Genomic DNA, 22,076 nt, shown 5'->3' with positions numbered 1-22,076 from the left:
CTGGTGCCTACCCTAGTCATTGGTTTTCACATTTTGGCTGGCTGGGTTCAAAGAACTCCAATTTTAGCCTGGGAGAACCTAGGCCCTCATGAAAACCCAGCCGTTATCCATGAATAGAGAAGTAGAGTAGCGCAGGGAATTCTAGGCGGTGGGTCCAAGGCCCAGGGACCCTGCCTCTGAAAGAATCATTCTGGTCAAACTTCAATCTTGTTGGGCAAGAAATGTGCCTGCTATGTTATATTCTCTCCAGAGTGTTTAGTACAGTGCTCTGCACATAGTAAGCGCTCAATAAATACCACTGATTGAGTGTTGCTTACCTGGGTGGGACATTTGGCTGAGTGACTTCCTTGGCCATGGATTGGCTCCTCCTTCTGTCCTACTGGTTCCATCTAGAAAGGAAAATGACATGGGGACTTCATACTCCAGGAAATGGGTTTGGGTTTGGTTTTTTTTTGAGGGGAGGGAGCAGGAACTTCTTGAGGTGCATACTACATGGCAGTTGTAGTTTTCCAATGAGTTGGGGACTCCCCTGAGAAGTGAGAGTGGAGCCAAAGGTGTAGCATGTAAACCCTGAGGAGAAGCAACATGGCCTAGAGGAAGGAACACAGGCCTGGGACTCAAAGCATTCTAATCCTGGCTCTGCCACTTGTCTGCAGTGTGAATTTGGGCAAGTTGCTTCACTTTTCTATGCCTCAGTTACCTCATCTGTAAAATGGGAATTAAAACTGTGAGCCCTAGGTAGGGCAGGGACCGATTATCTTGTATCTACCCCGGCGCTTAGTGTAGAGAGTGGCACATAAACTCATTGTGGGCTGGGGACGTGGCTACCAAATCTTTAATACTGTACTCTCCCAAGCACTTAGTACAGTACTACCACTTGTCTGCTGTGCCTCAGTTCCCTCATCTGTAAAATGGGGATTAAGACTGAGATCATGTGGGACCATGTGGGACAACCTGATTGCCTTGCATCTACCCCAGCGCTAGAACAATGCTTGGCACATCGTAAGAGCTTAACAAATACCATTATTATTATTACTCTGCACATAGTAAGCACTCAATAAATATGATCAGTTGATTAATAGTAAGCACTTACCCAACTCCATTAAAAACAAGGAGGAAGGCTCAGCAGACACTGAACAGTAATTTGGAGCAGGCTATGTTGGCAAAGTATTGATTGTCGTGGTTTGTGTTAATGTGGATGCTTTCGGATACATCAGTATCACTACCCCTCATGATGCCTAGGAGGGGAGTGAGGAGCAGGGAGCTCACCTCAATGCATAAAGGAGCAGGGCCAGGCTGAGAGCCCCCAGCCCCTGAGTTTTTGATCTTTCCTTTAGCCTCTGCCTGGGGTGAGATTCTCTCTCCTCTCTATGGGCTTTAAAAGAGGTGGATTGGTGCCACGTGATTACCTCCAAAAGCTATTTAGGCATTTCCTAATATTCTTCCCCCACTCTTGGGAACCATGATGGGGTGAGTCATCCTCCTTTAACAAATGAGGAAACTGAGGCCTGTTACTGATGACAGGTGGGAGAGTCAGGGGTTTGACACAAAGTGCCTCCCTTTTAGGTTCTTCAATCATAAAGAAGTGGGTTTCTGCTCCTCCATCCCTCTCCCCACCAAACCCCACACATCCCTCTCCATCACTTGACACTTTCCCAGGGGAAATATGTGACACGGGCTTGGGAATGTATCAGCTGCTTTGAAAAATACCTCATGTTGCTTTTGGAAACCTGGTCTCAAAGAGCTCTTGTTCCACAGATAAACTGGAAGTCTTAGGTGGCACGGAGGAGAGGGCTAGATCCCAGGCCATCTCTCAGTAGGGGAGCTCAGACGGAAGAGGAGTGTGGGCCCAGCTGGGGTGCCTATTCCACCACAAAATGGGAAAGACAAGGCACCTTCCTCCTCCTGGACTCTCTCCAGCCTTCAGTAATGTGATTGAATGTGCTACTGCTACCCTGCTGAGGGAAACCAAGCCAGAGCAGCAATCTGGGTCCTCCATCAGTATCTTATCTTAGCATCTGGGTCACAGTAAAAAGAACCCATGGGAGGAACTTTACCCTTCACCAGATTAGCACTGAATGATAAAAATGGAAGACGACTCTGATAAGTGGCTGCAACTCATTCATCAGGGAACCTTGACTCTTGTCCTTTCCTGTGGTCGCTGGACAACTCCACAGGTGTTGGAAGGAAGGGGCTTTTGGCCCATTTTTATAGCTCTGGTCTCCTGATTCCAGATGAGACCAGACCCAAGGTAGATAGAAGAATGTGGGCCTTCTAAGAACTGCAGCAAGTTGGCGGGGGGTGGGCAGGAGGAGGGAGGAAAGAAAGAGGTGAGTGCTTTTGCTGTGGTTGGGGAGGGTGATCTCTCTGACCTGTTTTGAATGAACAGAGTTTAAAGAAAGGAAAGAGGTTTGAGGAGATTTCTAATCTCCAGGCAGGATCACATTTGCCCTGGGTCGCTCAGCCTATTTTTCGACAAGCCTCAGTGTCAAAAAGTTCTTCCTTATATCTACCCCAATCCTTCATATGCAAGCTTGCTTCTTTTTTCTTTATGCAGAAGGAATGGAGATAAGCTTGTCAAGATCCTCTGTGATAAAAAAACCCCCTAGATTGTAAGCTCACTGTGTGTCTGCTTATTGTTATACTGTAACTTCCAACTGCTTAGTACAGTGCTGTATGCACGGTAAGTGCTCAATAAATACGACTGAATAAATGAATGAATGGTACATAGGAAATGAAGGATCTGGGATGCTGATGGGAAAGGGTTGGGTGGGTGGGAATGCCATAAAACAGCATTGGAGGGAGGGAAGGAAGGAGGGAAACGAGGAAAGATATGGAGGGAGGGAAGGGTGCAGAGGAGGAGGATGATAGCAGTTTTTGAGTCAGATGCTGAGTGCAAGGATCTGCCCCACTCCCAGCAGGAGGCGAGCATCTATTTCCCCAGAAAGGACAGTGCCCTTGGGAAATACCATCACTTCTGTAAAGAAATCAATCACCTGCCAACTGCATACCGTTTGCGTGGCCCGGCTAACTATAACAATTAATAATAACTGTGGTATTTGTTAAGCCCTTACTATGTGCCAGGCAATGTGCAAGTACTAAGGTGGAAACAAGCAAATCGGGTTGGACACAGTCCCTGTCTCAGTAGAGCTCACGGTCTCAATCTCCACTTTACAAATGAGGTAACTGAGGCACAGAGAAGTCAAGTGACTTGGCCCAAGGTCATACACCAGACAAATGACAGAGCTGGGACGAGAACCCACGTCCTTCTGACTCCAGGGCCTATGCTCTGTCCACTATGCCATTCTGCTTCTCTGGAACTAGCATTGGCTGAGGTTTGGCCCTGGGATGATATACTGAAATGCAGCTTCTCGAGTCACTCGGCAGAGCACGTCTCCTAGGGAGATGAAGGGGCAGTTGACAGAAATATGCTCTGCCGAAAAAATTGTAAAAATAGGAAAAAACCAGAAAAAACAAACTCTCAACCCAGAATTTGGAAAAATGAAGGAGAAGGGTCAGGGAATGGGTGGGTAGCTCACTGCCACCAAAAGGCAGGGGATAGGGGATGAACACCCTTAGACATAAATAATAATAATAATAATAATAATAATAATAATAATGGCATTTGTTTTCATTCATTCAATCATATTTATTGAGCTCTTACTGTGTGCAGAGCACTGTACTAAGCACTTGGGAAGTACAAGTCGGCAACATATAAGTCTTAAGCACTTACTATGTGCAAAGCACTGTTCTAAGCTCTGGGGTGGATACAAGGTGATCAGGTTGTCCCACGTGGGGCTCACAGTCTTCATCCCCATTTTACAGATGAGGTCACTTAGGCCCAGAGAAGTGAAGTGACTTGCCCAGAGTCACACAGCTGACAAGTGGCGGAGCCTGGATTTGAACCCACGATATCTGACTCCAAAGCCCGGGCTCTTGCCACTGAGCCACGCTGCTTCTCTAAAGGCATAAAAGCAAAGGCATAAAGGCAGCTGGAAGCAACAACAATAATAATAAAAATATTTCTTAAGTGCTTAATATGTGCCAAGTGCTGTACTAAATGCTGGGGTAAAGATAAAAAGGTCAGCAAAAGTCCCTGTCCCACATGGGGCTTCCAGTCCAAGTAGGAGGGAGAATAGCTATTGAATTCCCAATTTCCTCACCTGTAAACTGAGGCATCGGGAAGCTAAGTGACTTGCCCAAGGTCACACTGCAGGCAAGTGGTGGAGCCAGGATTAGAATCCAGGTCCTCTAACTCTCAGGCCTGTACTTTTTCCATTAGGCCCTGCTGCTTCTCTAGTAGTTGCTCTGTAGGCTAACCGCTGATGTCCAGCCCAGGAGAATCGGAATCTAATCCTGCATTAGCTTCGTTGTGACCTTGAGCAAGCCCCACTCCTTTTAAACTCAGTTTCTCCCAAAAGAAACCTGCCCGCAATCTGGGTTCCAGGAAGGTTGTGTGGGAGCTAAGAATTAGGAGCTAATCCCAGCTTCGCCGCTTGTCAGCTGTGTGACTTTGGGCAAGTCACTTAACTTTATTGGTTACCTAATCTGTAAAATGGGGATTAAGACTGTGAGCCCCACGTGGGACAACCTGATCACTTTGTATCCACCACAGCGCTTCGAACAGTGCTTCACACATAGTAAGCGCTTAACAGATGCCATCATCATCATCATCAAGAATTTCAGTAACAGAAAGTGTGTGAAAACTGCATGGCATTAAACTGCATATACACTTATTCAGTTGCCCCTAGTACTTAAGGAAGATGCCTCTAATGAAGTTTGCCCATGAATGTATGGTTGAAAAGGCCAATGTGGAGAACCACAGTACCATGCACACGTAAGGATTGTCCTTTGTGGTTCTGTCATGATTGACGTGTGAAGCTCTTGGGAATCTTTGTAGCACAATCCCTTCAAAGCTTCTCAGAAAAGAGCTGCTCCATTCTGGACCGCAGGGCTCCATGTTGGCTAGTTTCAGTTAAAACAGAGCCTGCTTCAAACAGACCACCCTGGAAGGGAGCTAAAATGGCATGGTCCTTCAGGAGCTGAAAGTTCAAAGCCTAGACCTGGGGAAACTGGACTTACCTTACAGCCAAATTTTGAAAACGGGCCCATCCTCACACCAGCTCCTCAGTCCTGACAAGGAAATGCCCTCTGCCTCCTAAATCTGCGGTGCTGAGGACCAAGTTCCCCCTTCACCAACTGTGAGCCACCGACTCACCATGATGTTCCAGAGATCCAAAGCAAGAGTCGCGAGCGCTGAGTCGTCTGTCCATTTGAGCGTTGACCCCTGAAAGACAGCATAGGCCACTTAGTCGGGAATCAATGAGGCACATTCTGAGCAGGGCCTCGTGGTCTCAGATCAATCAAATCAACAACTGGTATTTATTGAGCACTGACTCTGAGGGGAGCACTGTATTAAGTGCTTGAGAGAATACCAGAGATTATCCCTGTTCTCACCGCCTGAGAAGCACCCTGGTCTTTTGGATAGAGCACGGCCCTGGGAGTCAAGGGACATGAGATCTAATCCTGGTTCTGCCACTTGTCTGCTGTGTGATCTTGGGCAAGTCACTTAACATCTCTGTGCCTCAATTACCTTATCTGTAAAATAGGGATGGGTTGTATGCAGTCTGATTAGCTTGTATCTACCCAGCACTTAGTATGGTGTCTGGCGCATAGTGAGCCCTTAAAAATACCATTAAAAAGAGAGTTAGTACCCGTTTATTATAGTTGGTAGCAACATGGAATTTTTTAAGGGCTTATTATGTGTCTAGCACTGTTCTCAGCATTGGGAAAGACATGTTAATAATAATAATAACAATGACTATTATTACTATGGTATTTGCTAAGCACTTACTACCAGCGCTTAGACCAGTGCTTTGCACATAGTAAGTGCTTAATAAATGCCATTGTTATTATTATTACTATGTGCCAGGCCTGTACTAAGCGCTAGGGTGGATATGAGCAAATCGAGTTGGACACAGAGTCTGTCCCACGTAGGGCTCACAGTCTTAATCCCCATTTTACAGATGTGGTAACTAAGGCCCATAGGTAAGTGAAGTGACTTGCCCAAGGTCACACAGCAGACAAGCAGTGGAGCCAAGATTAGAACTCATGACCTTCTGCCATTCAGCCCCAGGCTCTATCCACTATGCCATGCCGCTTCCCCAAGTTAATCAGGTTGGATACAACTCCTGTCCTACAAGTGGTTCACAGTCTAAGTAGGAGAGAGAACAAGCATTAAATCTCTATTTTACAGATGAGGAAACTGAGGCACAGAAAAGCCCAAAGTTACGCATCAGGCAGAGCCAGCATTAGAACTAAGGCTCAAGCTCTTTCCACTAGGCCATGCTATTCCTGTTTCAGGATCTTAGGGGCAAAAAGGGATGGGAGATTGAGTATTGGTTGCATGGACATTTGTTTTCTTCTCTCTTTTTAAACTATTAAGATTCTAGGGGTCTCTAGGCTGTAAACTTATTTTGGGCAGGGAACGTGTCTGCTCATTTTGTTCTACTCTTCCAAGTGCTTAGTATGGCTTTCTGCACATAGTAAGCACTCAATAAACACCATCGATTGATTAACAGTCCATGTATCTTCGCTATCACCAATTCACAGGCAAGAGAAAGCTACCTCTCCCTGGGTTGGAAGGACAATGAATTTAGAAAGAGTTCAGATCAGGAAACCAGGAAAGAGCCAAGTAGCGTCTCCTTTTTGAAGTGTCTACCAACTCTGTTTTATGGTACTCTCCCAAGCACTTAAGACAGTGCTCTACACCTAGTAAACTCTCAATAAATACCATTGATTGAGACTTTGACTTTAGATCACACACATTAACCTCTCCAGAGGGTCAAAATGCAGGTCCTCAATATGAGACTCCCACTTTCCTTCTCTTCCCTCCTTCCCTTCACTCACCGAGGATAAGGACGAGTCTCTGTCATGAAAGATAGGCTGGAGAACGACTGTGAAGGAATCTTCCGTATCGTACCTGCCTGAGGCCAATAGTTTTTCCCAGTAGTTCTGAGAAAAAAGTAAGAAGAAACACATCAACCAAGGTCCCATATGTGCTCTTGTCCTTTAGTTAACGGATGGTGGGTACCCAACTGGATAGTCTCCTGGGCCAAGATTGGCCTCTCATCTTTTGGCTTAGAGTCAGCTCCTGGCTCTAGCCAGAAGGCAACCAGAACAGAAAACAAGCATTACCCATCCACTTCTCAGTTTTCAACATCTACAAGGAGCGTGCCCCTTCGTCCTGCAGAGAATATCGCCCCTGCAAAATACCGCACCTTTGGTGCCAGGAAATTCTTCTTATGTTTAGCCACATTCATTCAATCGTATTTATTGAGCATTTACTGTGTGCAGAGCACTGTACTTAGCTCTTGGAAAATACAATTTGGCAGCAGATAGAGACAATCCCTACCCAATAACAGGCTCACAGTCTAGAATCCCGAGGTTCTAGGTGTCTGAGATCCCCAGTCCCGCTCCCAGAGGCTCCAGGTTCCCGAGGTGGCTTCAGCATCCAGAGGTTCTGGGGCCTGGAGGCTCTAGGTTCCTGAGGCGACTCCGGCACCCTGAGTCTCTAGGTTCCCAAGGTGGCTCCGACATCTGAGAGCTCCAGAGCTCCAATGCTCTAGGTTCCTCCCGTGCTAAGTCTTAGCTTCTAGATCACTGAGGTTCTAGACTCTGGAAGTTCTGGATCATTGAGGTTCTAGGTCACCAATATCTGAGAGCATCGAGGTTCTAGGTGCCTCGGGTTCTAGACTCCAGCATCCCGTGGCTCTGGGTTCTTCCCACTCCCAATCTTAACACCTAGATCATCGAGGTTCCAGACTTGTGAGGTTCTAGATCATCGAGGTTCTAGAGCAACGAGGCTCTAGGTGCCTGAGGAACTAGACTCCAGCTCCCAGAGGCTCTAGGTTCCCGAGGCGATGGGTGGAGGATATTACATTAGCTAGGTGATTTAGCACCACTACTCTAGTACCAGAGTATCATTATTCCGGTTACTATGCGATGTTTCTGTAGTTGGACAGAGTTGCATCTGCAGAGCAACTTATCATCATTTATGGGCCCCGGTAAATGACAGGAAATGTCTCAGAGTTTACTCTTTCAATGTCCCTGAGAGGCAGATAGCACTATCGGTCCATTTTACAAGAGGGCAAAATTAAGCACAGAGAAGTGAGGTGACTCTCCTAGAGCTGCCCTTTGAGCCATAGGCCGATTTGGATCTAGAACTCATTAGCTCTGACCCCAGGCTACAGCAGAGTCTAGTCAATGTCCAAGCTGCCAAACAGGGCAAATAAAAGCCTCTGGGACCCAGGCCTAGGATCTAATCCAGCCAGAGGGAAGGTCCGATTCCAGTGACCGCTGCGGAGCCAGTCGCTGGCTTTGGCTTCGAAAGCAGACTCACCTGGTGGGACCATCTCATCACGGCTCTTTCCAGTGTGGAGGGCTTCTTGGAGCAGGCACACGGCTCCCGTGGTGGAGTGCTGTGGGGAGATATTGGTGTGAAAGCCTTGCAGGCACCCTAGGACAACATTTGAAAGGGGGTAGGGAGTCCTCCCCTGGGCCTCTACTAGGGACAGGGCAACCAGGAACCCAATGGCTCTGGGCAGAACAGTCTTGTGGGCAAGGCAGAACTGAGAAGCAGTGTGGCCTAGTGAATACAGCCCGGGCCTGGGAATCATGGGGACCTGGGTTCTAATCCTGGATCCTCCATTTGTCTGCTGTGTGATTTTGGGCAAGTTACTTCACTTCTCTGTGCCCCAGTTACCTCATCTGTAATATGAGGATTAAGACTGCAGTCCCATGTGGGACACAGACTGTGTCCAAGCTGATTAGCTCGTAGCTACCCCAGTGCTTAGAAGCATTGCCTGGCACATAATAAGTGATTAACAAATACCATTAAAAAAACCGCCTACTGGGACCCCTGGAAGATTGGCCATTGGGCTTTCCGACCTGGATCCCCACCCTCCCATCCCCTAAGGCTACAGCATATGAAAATGGCAGCCCGCACTGCATGGCCATATATGTTCCTGATTTGTACTTCCCAAGCACTTAGTACAATGCTCTGTGCACAGTAAGCGCTCAATAAATATGATTAGATGAATTAATGAATATGGCCTTTTGCGGGGAACCTTTACTTAGTGCTTAACAAATACCATGAAAAAATTCTAACTAATTGGGGTTTAAGTCTCCCAGCAGGAGTTGGGCAAGACAGACTGGATGCAAGGGGAAGAATGAGGAAGAAGCTTCCGGGAGGTCCTTCTGGGCTGGCAGGGTCAGAATTGGAGTAAGGTGGTCCCACAGTATAACAAGGTGTGACCGTGGAAATCGAAGGCAGTGGAGCTTTCTTTTTCCTTTCACAATCTTGGTGCTCTATCTCCTCTTCTATTCCCTACTCTGGGGCCTGCATCTCTTCATCCCCAGCCTTCCCTCCCTCGTGGCCGGATTTCTGGGCCAGGGTGTTATGGTGAGGGGGAGGAGGCTCGGGGAGGGCGAGCCAGGATTTGAGTCCAGAGAATTTGGGGCCTGGGCAAACCTTCCTAAAAATCTTTGTGCCGAACAAATGTCGGCAACACTAACTGAATTTAAGAGGAAACTGGCACATCTTCTTCCTAAATCCTGGCAGCAAAAACTTTCATGTTACAGGTGATTTTTACCAAACCCTTTTGGGTGTGGAGAACTCACTTACCACCTCCTCCCTCCAGCCTCGGGTTTCAAGCCTTGCAGATTTAAGTCTGTGATCCAGATCACTGGAGGCAAGGCAACTTCTGCAGTTCCACTTAGTCTCCAAATGCAAGGCCCCTGGTTCTCCCCTCCCACACCACATCCCAGCCAGGGGTAAACAAAACAGGAGGAAAGACTAAAGGAGTTCCTGGCTTGGACAGCAAAATGACATTGCTTACCTGACTCCAGTTTCCTGATGAGGGAGGGACAAGTCCCCAGACTCTGGGTTGGTCACAAGGTTCACAAAGGCTCTGGGGACCTGGCAGGGCATAGACAAAAAGGTGTGTTGACGATGAATCTTTAAAGGTTTCAGATTCTCCTCTAGCCCCCTGGGGAAAGCTGGCAAATTCTCCTCTGGCCCCCTGGGAACCAAGTACTGATTAAAGCAATGGATCTGACATTGTTTCTTTGCTTGAAACTTTGTACGTCAGTTTCTTCCCATCCATCAAATGAGGAAATCTGTTCAAAGGCATGTGGTGATAATAATTAGAATTATAGTACGAGAAGCTGTGTGGACTAGTGGAAACAGCACAGATCTGGGAGCCATAGGTCCTGTGTTCTAATCCCGGCTCTGCCACTTGTTTGCTCTGTGACCTTGGGCAAGTCACTAAACTTCTCTGTGCTTCAGTTTCCTCTTCTGTAAAAATGGGGATTAAATCCTACCCCTTCCTATCTTGGCTGTGAGCCCCAGGTGGGACAGGAACTGTGTCCAAAACTGATAACCTTATATCTACCCCGGCATGTAGAACAGTGTTTGGCACATAGTAAGTGTTATATACAACTATTATTATTATTATTATTATTATTACTACTACTAATCATCATCATTGTGATATTCACCAAGAGCTTACTCTGTGCCAAGCACTATAGTAAGTGCTGGGGTAAATACAATCAGATCAGGCAGAGTCCCTGTCCCCCAAGGGAATCATAGTCTTTGGGGTTGAGAGAACTGGCGTTTCCTGCTTTACAGATGAGGAAACCGAGGCATAGAGGAGTTAATTGACCCTCCCAAAATCACACAAAAGGCCATGACCCATCCAAGATTAGAATCCTGTTTTCCAGACTACCATTTCTGTGCTCTTTCCACTAGATCAGGCTGCTAAGTGAATAACCCCCACTCTAAATATTCTACATATCCTGTTGAAGGTGGATTTACCCTTGCGAAAGGACCAATTCAGACCTGTGCACATTGTGCCCCCACTGGAATCTTCCTCCTAGCTGTAAATTTACTGCGTGTTTCCTCCATTAGACTGTAAGCTCTTAGCGGACAGGGATGGGGTCTCCTTCTTTTATCATACTCTCCCGAACTCTTAGAACAAGTGCTCTGTCGCACAAGTGCTCAGGAAATGTTATTGATGGATTAAAAATATCCTTTGCAGTACTTTTTGATATTCTAGGTGCTGTTTTCAAAGAAGAAATAACAGGCAGTACATGGGAGCTAAGGCAAAGCACCACCAAATGCTGAATGTTTCTAGCCAGATCCTTTGTTCTAAGAGGCTCAAAAGACCATAAGCATAATTGTGTTCAACCTTGGGAAGCAGGTCCACAAGTTTGTGGTTAAAGAAACTGAGGCCTAGGGCAGTGAATTAGCCTGTCCAATGCCACACAATCTTGGAAGAACAGAGTATTTCTTTAATCTGAGGCCAATAAATACACTTGAATGGCTAGATTTGGCATCTCTTTCTGGGAAAGGTTGTGCTATTTATTCCTTCAAGAAATTATTCTGAATGGAGAAAATCTGCTTGAGGAGCAGCTGCTGCTCGCTGCCAGGAAAGAGGAGTCAGGGAAGCCAGGAAAAACTGAGGCTGGGAGTTCTGGGACAGGCAGGGAAATTGGCCCAAGGTGAAGTCTTCCCCAATAGGCAATGGCTTCCTCCCAGCACAGAAAGCAGCTTAGCCTAATGGTTAGAGCAGAGGCTTGGAAGTCAAGAGAACTTGGGTTCTAATTCTGGCTCCGACACTTCTCTATTTTGTGACCTTGGGCAAGTCACTTAACTTCTCTCTGCCTCAGTTCCCTCAACTGTAAAATGGAGATTAAGATCATGAGCCCCATGTGGGACAGGGACTGTGCCCAACCTTGTTAGCTTGTATCTATCCTGGCGCTTATTACAGTGCCTGGCACATAGCAAGAACTTAAATACCATAAAAAAGAAAAAAAGAAAGACAGAAATGAGGAGGACCAGAAGACCCCTGGAGACCCTGTTGTGGGCCAAAACACGGGTGCTCCTTTAGGTGTCCCATTCCAGGCAGTAAGTGTCTACTGTCCTGGAGAGAGGACTGATATTTGCCAAGTGCTTATTCTGTGCCAAGTCCTGTGCTAACTGCTGGGGTGGACATACGATGGTCAGACAAAAACCACAAGCCCCAAAAGGGAAAGGGACTAAGTAGAGGGAAGAACTGGTATTTTATCCCCCATTTTATAGATGAGGAAACTGAGGCACAGAGAAGTTAAGTGACACACCCAAGTACACATAGAAGGCATGTGGAGTCTTGTTCCCCGGGATGCCTTTGGAGAGGATAAGGTGTTTGGAAGGGTTCTTGAAGCTTTCACTGAGGGAAATTCTCATTTTATGTTTACCACTTCAAATATTTCTGCACAGAACTCCATTTAGAAGAGACATGCCTGAGGACCATAAACTAACGTTTGTGCTCTGCATTTTTGTTTAAAACTAAAGGTTTGGCTTCCCTAAATGGCAATCTCTTACCAGCAGAATATGGGGCCACTGCTGCCACAGAGAGCCCAGATGGAGATAAGGATTTGGGTATGAAATCAGTTACTGTGGATCCCTTGGGAATCAACTTCCCTTTAGCTGAACCTTAAAGAGTGAGTGAGTTTTGACTGCTGGAAAAGTGCTCTAGCTGGGTGTGGCTGGTTGGCTCAGCTTGGGAAGGAATCCCAGGGGTGAGACATCAGCCCCCTTGATGTCTGGGTACGAGCAGAGTCAGTAGCCTTACCTCTTTGTGCAAAAAGTCCAGGACCCTTTGAATTTCTTCCACGTTTCCTGCAACGGGATCCACCTGCCAGAGGAGATGTGCATTACAACAGGGATTTGGAATGTGCTGACAGTTCACTCCATATTTACTCAATATTTCTTGCTTCCGGGTGACCAATTTCCCTTCGTTGGTTAAACTGTTGCGAGAAAAAGCCCAATTTGTCTACCAGCTAGTAACTCCACAGGATGATTTCATGGGTCTGGTCTGGCATCCGTGGGCTAATGTCTTTCCACTTCCCAGACACTGTGTGGTTTTTAACCCTCTATATCCCTGAAGAGGAAAAGCTCAGCAAACTGAGAAGTTACATGTAAAATTAGCTGCTGATAAGCCAGCACTGCTGGGGCCCTATGTTGGCTTGAGTCAGCTGACGAGTCCCAAGTCTGATCAGCCTATGGGCTGGGCCCTCCAAAGGCCTAACCGTGTTCTGGTCATGCTTGGTCCTAGGGAACCCAGTACAGAGGCTGGACGCCACCGGGCATACATGTATGAACATTGTGTACCTGGCAGCGATTCTCCCTTCATTCCTTGCTTCCCATTCTGGCATCTCCTTCCCCCTGAAAGGAGCTAGGCCTAGATCCAGAGCGTGACCTGGGCCAAGTGATCTTGGCAGGGAAAACTGGGACCAGGCAGGGTTATAAGTCCTGCAGCAGCAGCAGGATTGGGTGACCCAGAGATAATAGCAGATGGGACTGCTTCTGTCAGAGGAATGGGAGGCCAGAAGGAAAGAATAAAGGAGAGACCACCCACCCACGGTCTATAATCCTCTCCAGACCACCCTTTGAAGCACTGTTAACAAACCTGCCCGAGCTCTTCCCTTCAATCCACTTGGGTGAGGTCCCTATTTTAAAATATTACTTCTCCCCAGAAGAACACAACTCCCTTCTCTGCATTTGGAGATACAAATGCTGCTCAGAATGAGATCAGAAGTACTAATCTGGAGAATAATGACTGATTGAGGGGTGTATTTATTGGATTAATTTTAAAACTCCCAACATTGCATAAAGACTGGCTGTTTCCTGAGGCACAGAGTCCCAGGCAGGCAGCCAGGTGATAGGGAGAGAAAGAGCTGACAGTGCTGTTTGTTTCCTTCAGAGACATAGCCAGTGAAGCTGCAAGCACCCTACAGGTTGTGAGTCACCTGGGAGGGAGGCCAAGAGCCAGCTCTCCAGCCAAAAGAGTACTCCCTCCCCTGTGGAGCTCTCTTTCAAAGGGAAAGAGCCCTGTCAACCCTCCCCTGGACCTCAGACTCACCGGTCATTCCAATTGGCACGAATGTCCAATTTACAGGTGCTAAGATTGGGGCAAAGACAGAGAGGGAAAGGAATCCAAACTCCAAACAAATCCCATGGCCTTTCTCCACGGGAATCACCCAGCCCACTGTTTACCTGTTGGTTTGAAGAACAAGGGTGACACACGTCCTGTGGACTCAGGAACACTGTGATGAGTTTCCAGTCGTTTTCAAAGTCCAGTTGCTAAAAGAAAACCAAAGGCATTTATTGAGCACTTACTATATTAAGTGCTTGGGTGAGTACAATAGAATTAACCGTTATGATTAAGAGCTTAGAACAGTGCTTTGCACACAGTAAACGCTCAATAAATACGAATGAATGAATGTGATCCCTGCCTCATGGAGCTTGCTATATAGTGTGGGGGGGGCAAAGACATGAAAAAAAATTAAAGCTAGGAGCATATGTGTTACAGGAGCTTTGGAGGAGGAGCTGGGGTGGGGTGGGGTGAGAAGGTGAGAATATCCAAGCTCTTTAGTGACAACAGCAAGGAAGACAGAAGATGTTTGAGATGTGATTAAGCAATAAAGGAGGAAGGTATTGTTCCTGGGGATTTTCAGTCCTGGAAGCTCTTCCTGTAGTTTGGGGAATGCATGGTGTGGGATGCAGAAGGGGGCAGGGGGTGAAAAGAAAGAGGGCACTGAAATGGTTCTCTTGGGGCCTCCTAGCCTGTAGCCCTAACCCCAGGGTGGACAGGCAAAGAGTTGCAATGGTCACTGATCAGATAATGACCCCCACTGCAGCCTAGCCCCCAGGTTGAGGACATTGAGACTGGTGGGGAGCCGTGAGGACACCCCAAATTCTAAAGTTCAGCTCCTGCTAATGCACAAAGGGATTCTGATGGATAGTGAATAAAGCATGAGCCTGAAGTTAGAAGGACCTAGGTTCTAATCTTGGCTCTGCCACTTGTCTGCTGTGTAACCTATGGCAAGTCACAACTTCTCAGTGCCTCAGGTATCTCAGCTGAAAATAGGGGTAAGGATTGGGAGCCCCATATGAGACAGGGATTGTGTCCAACCTGATTAGCTTATAGCTACCCCAGCAGTTAGTACAGTGCCTGGCACATAGTAAGTGCTTAATACCCTAAATAAATAAATAAGTTGCCATAGGGATGTGATTACCGGGAATAGAGGACAATAGGAAGGTTGTTAAGCAGAAACTGACCAGAGCCTTGAGGACAAATGAATCCTAGTGTTGGAAGGGATCAGAGAAGTCATCTAGAGCAAATAAGCAATGTTGCCAATGAGGGCCTAGGCTGCTTTGTGTGGCCCCACAGAATGAAGCATTTTCTGGAGATCCAGCTCAGGAAACTGAGCATTATAAGCAGGACTCCCAGAGCAAAGTCTGGGAAGGGGAAGGATGGGGCCTGGTGTATACTGGGTAGAAGCAGTAGCATTATGGCTTGATGTGGTCTGAGTCTTGTCAACGAGGGGCTCTGAGAGAATGTGGGGTTTCACAGGTTCTTACCGGATTTGTTTTCATGCTTCCCACCAGCTCGTTCGCCTGGAGCCACAGGTCCCTAAAGCAAGGTGGGACAGGAGGGAAGGGTGGAGAGTGAGACAGACAGATACAGAGAGAGCATCCCCATTAATAATACAATAATAACAATGATGGTATTTGTTAAGCACTTACTGTGTACCAGGCACTCTACTAAGAGCCGAGGCGGATACAAGTAAATTGGGTTGGACACGTTAGTACCGACAGGGTCCCTGCATCGGAATTAAAGCTCAAAAGACTTAAGAAATTGAAACAGCAGAGTTTCAGCAGTCCAAAGAGGTGACGGCCTCTGGACTTTAAGTTGAGGAAAGTTTGAGGTGGCATTGCACTGCGTTACCCAACCACCTAGTATATAGCTTGACATAGTAAGTACTTGATTATCACAGTTATTGCAATAGGAATGGAAACTCCAGTACCAAAGGACCAAGGAGAGGAATTTTTCCAAATGTTTCTTAGAACCTAAGTCCTCCGACCCCCAGGCCTGTGCTCTCTCTAATAAGCCTTGCTGCTGCTCATATTGGAATCTTCACCAATGTCTCTGCTGCTTGATCTCCCCATTTCTCAAGGGTAACCCTTGGGCTTTGAATATTATGAAAGTGCCCAGTGGAAATCAATATGAAAGAGACTAGGATCCTTAGCACCTCTCTGTCTCCTGGTTATTAATATTACTACTAATAATAATTGTGGTATCTGTTAAGCTCTTACTCCATGCCAAACACTGTATTAAGCACTGGAGTGGATACAAACAAGCAAATTGGGTTGGACACAGTCCCTGTCCCAGAGAAGCAGCATGGCTCAGTGGAAAGAGCCCAGGCTTTGGAATCAGAGGTCATGGGTTCAAATCCCAGGTCCACCAATTGTCAGCTGTGTGACTTTGGGCAAGTCACTTCACTTCTCTGTGCCTCAGTTACCTCATCTGTAAAATGGGGACTGTGAGCCCCATGTGGAACAACCTGATCATCTTGTATCCCCCCCAGAGCTTAGAACAGTGCTTTGCACATAGTAAGTGCTTAACAAATACCACATGGGGTTCACACTATCAATCCCCATTTTACTACTGAGAGCTCACCTCCTCCAGGAGGCCTTCCCAGACTGAGCTCCCTTTTTCCTCTCCTCCTCCCCATCCCCCCCACCCTACCTCCTTCCCCTCCCCACAGCACCTGTATATTTGTACAGATTTATTACTCTATTTTACTTGTATATATCTACTATTCTATTTATTTTGTTAATGACATGCATCTAGCTTTCTATTTATTTTAATGACTTGACACCTATCCACATGTTTTGTTTTGTTGTCTGTCTCCCCCTTCTAGACTGTGAGTCCGTTGTTGTGTAGGGACTGTCTCTATATGTTGCCAACTTGTACTTCCCAAGCAGTTAGTACAGTGCTCTGCACACAGTAAGCACTCAATAAATACGATTGAATGAATGAATGGAGGTAACAGGCACAGAGAAGTGAAGTGTCTTGCCCAAGGACACACAGCAGACAAATGGCAGAGTCAGGATTAGAACCCCTGACTTTCTGGCTCCCAGACTGGTGCTCTATCTGCTATGCCATGCTGTTTAGCCCCGCAGTCTGGTGCCCAGCTCTCAGTGCCCATGACTCTTGGGGCTGGGGAGTAGGGCACAAGAAATTGCTGAAGGAAATGTAAATGACACTTACTCAGGCCTGGGTCTTGGAACCATCCTCCTGCTGAGAGGGCACATCGGTGGCAGGACAAAGGGATTGAACCTTCTAATGAAATCTGAAAGAACTGAACGCAGTCCAGGGTTAAGTTCTCCACTTAAATTGCTGGCGGAGAGGACAATCCTGTCCTGATGACAAGGGGAGTCCACTCTGCACCACCCCCAGACTCTTGTGGTGGATTTCTTGAGTGGTCCGTCGCCAATGCTGAGTGCTGGGGTTCCATCCTTCGTGCCTTGGCCCTGACCCCTCTATGGGCTTCCATGTGGCAACACAGCCACCCTGGCCACTGAGAGAAGGCACCTAGCACAACTTCACTTTCCAAAGCCAGAGTGGCAGAGAAGAGAGTAGCAAGATAGCATGCCTTGGGGCCGCAGGGGGCCAGAGGAGAACTAAAAATAGCCCTGTCAGGAACGATTAGTTCCATCTTGCTCTCCTGGGTAATAACGGCAAAGAGAGCAAGCTGCCTGCAGGGGATTGAGTGCTCCTTCTCTCCTGTTATGTTTCTTTCCCTTTCTCCACTGAGCAGCACCCCAGGCCTCTGGAGAATCAGAGGGCTTAAAAGGATTTGAAAAGGTCATCTAGTCCAGCCCTCTGCTCTGCGGCAGATTTGCCTTAAGTCACCTTGGCCGATGAGAGGTTAGAGGCAGTTTAAAGTTAGCGTCAGGTGTCATTTTTTGACCTGGGAGAGGGACAATTTGGGCTCCGGACCCTTGTCCACCTCTAAATGTGGACCTGGAGTAACAGCCCTCTCTGTCTTGGGTTCCTTAACTTAAGTGACACCTTCGCACCTAGAGAGGGGGTAACTAAGTAATTAAGAAAATATGATCCCTTTAGAACCAATATGGCATAGAACACAAGGTAGCATTGCTATTTTAAGAGATGTTTTCATGGAGCAAACACGCTTGTGATGGATTTTTTTCCCCAATAAAACTGTCATTCTGTCCCAAGTTCTCAGTTGGGAGGCCCCTTCTTACCCTGTCCTGCCCCTCTCAGAGAGGAAAGGAAACTGGAAAGAATTAAAGCTGGTCCAGCCCCATTGAGGCTGCTAGGAAATGAGTTGGAGAAAACCAAAGAAACAAACCACCTACCTGGACCTGGAAATAGGGTCTGGCCTTTGATCACCCCATATTTTGGACCTGGATCTGGGGTGGGGAAAGGGGCTGAGAGACCTGGAACCCTACAGCCTACTCAAAGCCAGGATGAGGTCACAGAGTCTTGTCCCAGCCTGGTCCCCAGGCACCTGCCATTTTCAAAGAGGAGGGGGTGGTGAGGTGGCAGTGGCTAGGGTGAGGATGCCCCCGGCATTCCTCCTGCTGCCACCCTGGTGTGGGAACCACCAACATTCGTGGACATTGAAATATGTTACGATGTTTAAAAGTTCACCCAAATCTAACTTGTTGCGGACTATCCATGAATTTACAGACAGTTGGCAATTCTGCACAGGGCGCACATTCAGACACTCTGGATTGAAGGTGCTTGGAGAGGCCTCCTATAGTTGGGTAAACCTACCTGTCATCACTCTGATGCATGTCTGAGTCAGTCTTCCCTCCACACTGTAAAGACAAAAATATCTTCCTATATTTTCCATCAGCCAATGGACACAAGACAATTGCTTTTTTAAATTTTTTTAAGGATTTTTCTTTGAGCCAACCTTAAGTCCAAGTTCCAGGTTCTTGTTTATTCTGAGGGACCATGTAAGATTAGAATCAAGGGTGCGATGGTTGAGCCAAAGCAATATTTGAAAGTTGTTTTGGAAACATTTTGTCAAGAATGAACGAATGGGATGAATGCCTTCTCTAGAATTGATTCATGTTAAAGGTTTTAATTTATCAAATGATCTGAAAGATGTTTTCCTGGAATTGGGTTAAGTTAAGGGGCCCTCAGGGGAAGTAATTGAAAATGTCCCAGGTGCAAACTCCTCTTTGTTTTCACCAACAGCCACCTTAAGGAGGCCAGTCCTGCAGGATTTGGGATCAAGACCAGATCCAGAGTTGGGGCTAGGTCTGGAAGTAGAGAAAGGTCTCTCAAGCTAGCCAACCACAAGTCCCAGTTTTTTCTCCTCTCTTTCTGTTGTACTGTCCCAAGCATGGAAAGAGTGGAAAATCCAGAGTCAGAAGCCCAGGGTGCCTGAAAAGAGAGCCTATTCAAGGCTTGGATGGGCTGAGTAAACTATTCTGGACTTAATCAGTCAGTCAATCTGTGATATTTATTGAATGCTGACTATGGGTAGAGCACTATTACTAAGCATTTGGGAGAGTTCAACAGTCTTGGTAGACACATGTCCTGCCCACAAGGAAGAACAGTGTGGCTTAGTGGAAACAGCATGGGTCTGAAAGTCTAAGGACCTGGGTTCTAATTCCGGCTTTGCCACTTGTCTACAGTGAGACCTTGGGCAAATCACTTCTTTGTGCCTCAATTACTCATCCGTAAAAAGGGATTAAATTTAATGAAGGAGTACTTCCTATCTATTTTTTGTTGTTGTTAAGTGCTTACATCCCAGCTCCGCCAGCCGTCGGCTGTGTGACTTTGGGCAAGTCACTTAACTTCTCTGGGCCTCAGTTCCCTCATCTGGAAAATGGGGATTAAACCTGTGAGCCCCCCATGGGACAACCTGATCACTTTTTAACCTCCCTAGTGCTTAGAACAGTGCACATAGTAAGCGCTTAACAAATGCAATCATTATTATCATATGCCACATACTGTTCTAAACTCTGTGTCAGACACCAGTTAATCTGGTTGGATACAGTCCATGTTCCACAAGGAGCTCACAGTCTTTATCCAACATTTTACAGATGAGATAATTGAGGGACAGAGAAGTTAAATTCATTCATTCAATCGTATTTATTGAGCGCTTACTGTGCGCAGAGCACTGTACTAAGCGCTTAGGAAGTTAAATGACTTGCCAAAGGTCACACAGCAGACAAATGGCAGAGCCAGGATTAGAACCCAATTCTTTCTGAATCTCAAGCCCGTAGTCTTCTCCACTAGGCCATGCTGAAAGGTTTTGAACAACACCTCTCCCTGCCCCCTCCCTCAACATAGTGTCTGTTTGATCTCTCATTCTGCAGTGTGGAGTTGGCTCTCAAAGTAGCATTCTGGCCTGTGCAATCAGCTAAACAGTAGCCAGTCATTTTTACCTTTGCAGATTCTCCAAGTCCATCCCTGAATCTGGGGGCTTAAAAAAATTAAAAATAAAACAACCAGGTGTTAGTAATACCATTAAAAAAACACTATAACATTAATTTAAACCCATCTTTGAGTTATTACTTTGCCATAGAGCACTGTTCTGAATGCTTGGAAGGCATGCAGTAGAAATCAGTGATGTGGCTGGGGCCTTAGGAGTCTACAGTCCACTTAGAGACAAACAGATAAAGAAAACTAAAGGAGGAAACAATCTGAAATAAGATAGACGAGATCAATTAAATCAGTGTTTCTTGAAGCGTTTTGGGCAGTTTTAGGGAGACAAAAATGACTGAGCATTCTGGAATGCTTTCAAAGCCTTAAGCCTCTAACAAAAGATAAGAGCTGGTTCAACAAAGGCTGTCAGCTCAGCACCATCAAGAACACCTTTCTTCTCTCGGAAATGTAAGGTGAAGAAAGGAAGAAGTTAAAGAACTGGTTTTAGAAGTCTAAAACTTTTTAAACTTCCAGGGTGTTGAAATTTGATTATCGATAGCACTTCATAAACACTCATATACCACACATGCACATACACTAATTTAAGGAAACTCACCGTGAATTTTTTCAGAACTCATCTTCCTTACTGACCCCTGAATGAATTAAGTTTAGACTCCAGTTTGCCTTATCTCAAAGACTGGGTTTTCTCTGGAGTCAATCAAAAGGGCCAGGAACCTAAAGTCTTTTAGAATTTTTCCTCTGGACACAAAGTGTTTCTCTCTAGAAACCAAACTTTTAAAAACAGTCAGCAGGAAGTTCTACATCCCAAGTTGGTTTATGGGCTTACCAATTCCAAACTTCCAATAGCTGCAATGACTTTGATATCAGAAGGCCTCAGGGTGTGTGCTGCCAAGGCAAGAAGTACCATTTAGAAAGATCAGAGCTATGGCTTACATTCACATCCTACTCCTCCACCATCCAAGCCACAACTGTAGGGAGGGATTTTGGAAGTTGGATCAGGGAAAAGAACACCAGCCTGGGAATCAGTCCCTGCTGTGTGACCTTAGGAAAATCATTTAACTTCTCTTCGACTCAGTTTCCTCATTTGTGAAATGGGCTTAGATTGTGAACCCCATGTAGGACAGAGACTGCATCTGACCTAATTATCTTATATCTACCCAACCACTTTGCACAGTGCTTGACATAGTAAGCACTTGATTACCACAATTATTACAGCAGGAATGGAAACTCCAAGGTGAAAGAAATCTTTCCAAACTGCTGTGTTTTAACAGCCACAACTGTCGCATTAAAGATTGCCCCAGCCTTCAACATCCATCTTGTCCTCACCTTGACCCTAGGTGTATCTCCCCTGCTTTGCAGGCACTTTTGAAATAGGGACCAGGTTAAGTGTAGTGTGGGGATGGCTGAGGGAATACTTAAGTAGTAGCAGCTGAAAGTAGAGCTAAAGCATGCAAATGCATGATTTCAGACACCTGGCTCTTCCCTCATTAACAGAAAACTGCCCTCAATCCCCCTCTTCTTGGCTGTGATAGTGATGTGACTGCCCCACATCCCCTTTGCCCCTTTCTCCACCCAGGTGTCAACCTTCAAACACAGACCTGACCCCGAGGGAGAATCTGATGACCACTTCTCCAGCCTGCATGGAAATGGGAAATTCCTCAGAGACTGTAAAAGAAATATATGTCAGAACTTGGGCAAATCACTTAACTTTTTAACTGTGCCTCAGTTACCTCACCCATAAAATGAGGATAAAGA

The 22,076-nt window shown here is 46.4% G+C and overlaps 1 protein-coding gene across 1 annotated transcript; it reads right to left on the bottom strand.

The window, feature by feature from the left end:
• Positions 1–78: 78 nt before the first annotated feature.
• LOC119932043 (phospholipase B1, membrane-associated-like) lies at positions 79–18,699 on the bottom strand. The gene is made up of 13 exons (XM_038750859.1): positions 18,693–18,699; positions 18,424–18,504; positions 18,272–18,325; positions 15,702–15,708; positions 15,467–15,518; positions 14,099–14,185; positions 12,675–12,737; positions 9,900–9,979; positions 8,402–8,480; positions 6,910–7,014; positions 5,219–5,287; positions 318–389; positions 79–141 (listed from the first exon to the last, which is right to left on the bottom strand). The coding sequence occupies exons 1-13, from the start codon at positions 18,697–18,699 to the stop codon at positions 79–81; spliced, it is 819 nt and encodes a 272-aa protein (XP_038606787.1).
• Between the last annotated feature and the right edge of the window lie 3,377 nt (positions 18,700–22,076).

The sequence above is a fragment of the Tachyglossus aculeatus genome, chromosome 9 (assembly GCF_015852505.1).
Source record: "Tachyglossus aculeatus isolate mTacAcu1 chromosome 9, mTacAcu1.pri, whole genome shotgun sequence".
NCBI classification, from domain to species: Eukaryota; Metazoa; Chordata; class Mammalia; order Monotremata; family Tachyglossidae; genus Tachyglossus; species Tachyglossus aculeatus.
The sequence above is the reverse complement of the archived record's forward strand: the minus strand, read 5'-3'. Positions and strand labels throughout refer to the sequence as shown.

Bases quoted from the DNA above. Each gene is read 5' to 3' on its own strand.
- LOC119932043 (XM_038750859.1), bottom strand. The intron at 14,186-15,466 runs GTAAGAACCTGT...GTTTTCTTTTAG, and splicing joins GAAGCATGAAAACAAATCCG to CAACTGGACTTTGAAAACGA. The intron at 390-5,218 runs GTGAGTCGGTGG...TTTCCTTTCTAG, and splicing joins TGGATCTCTGGAACATCATG to ATGGAACCAGTAGGACAGAA.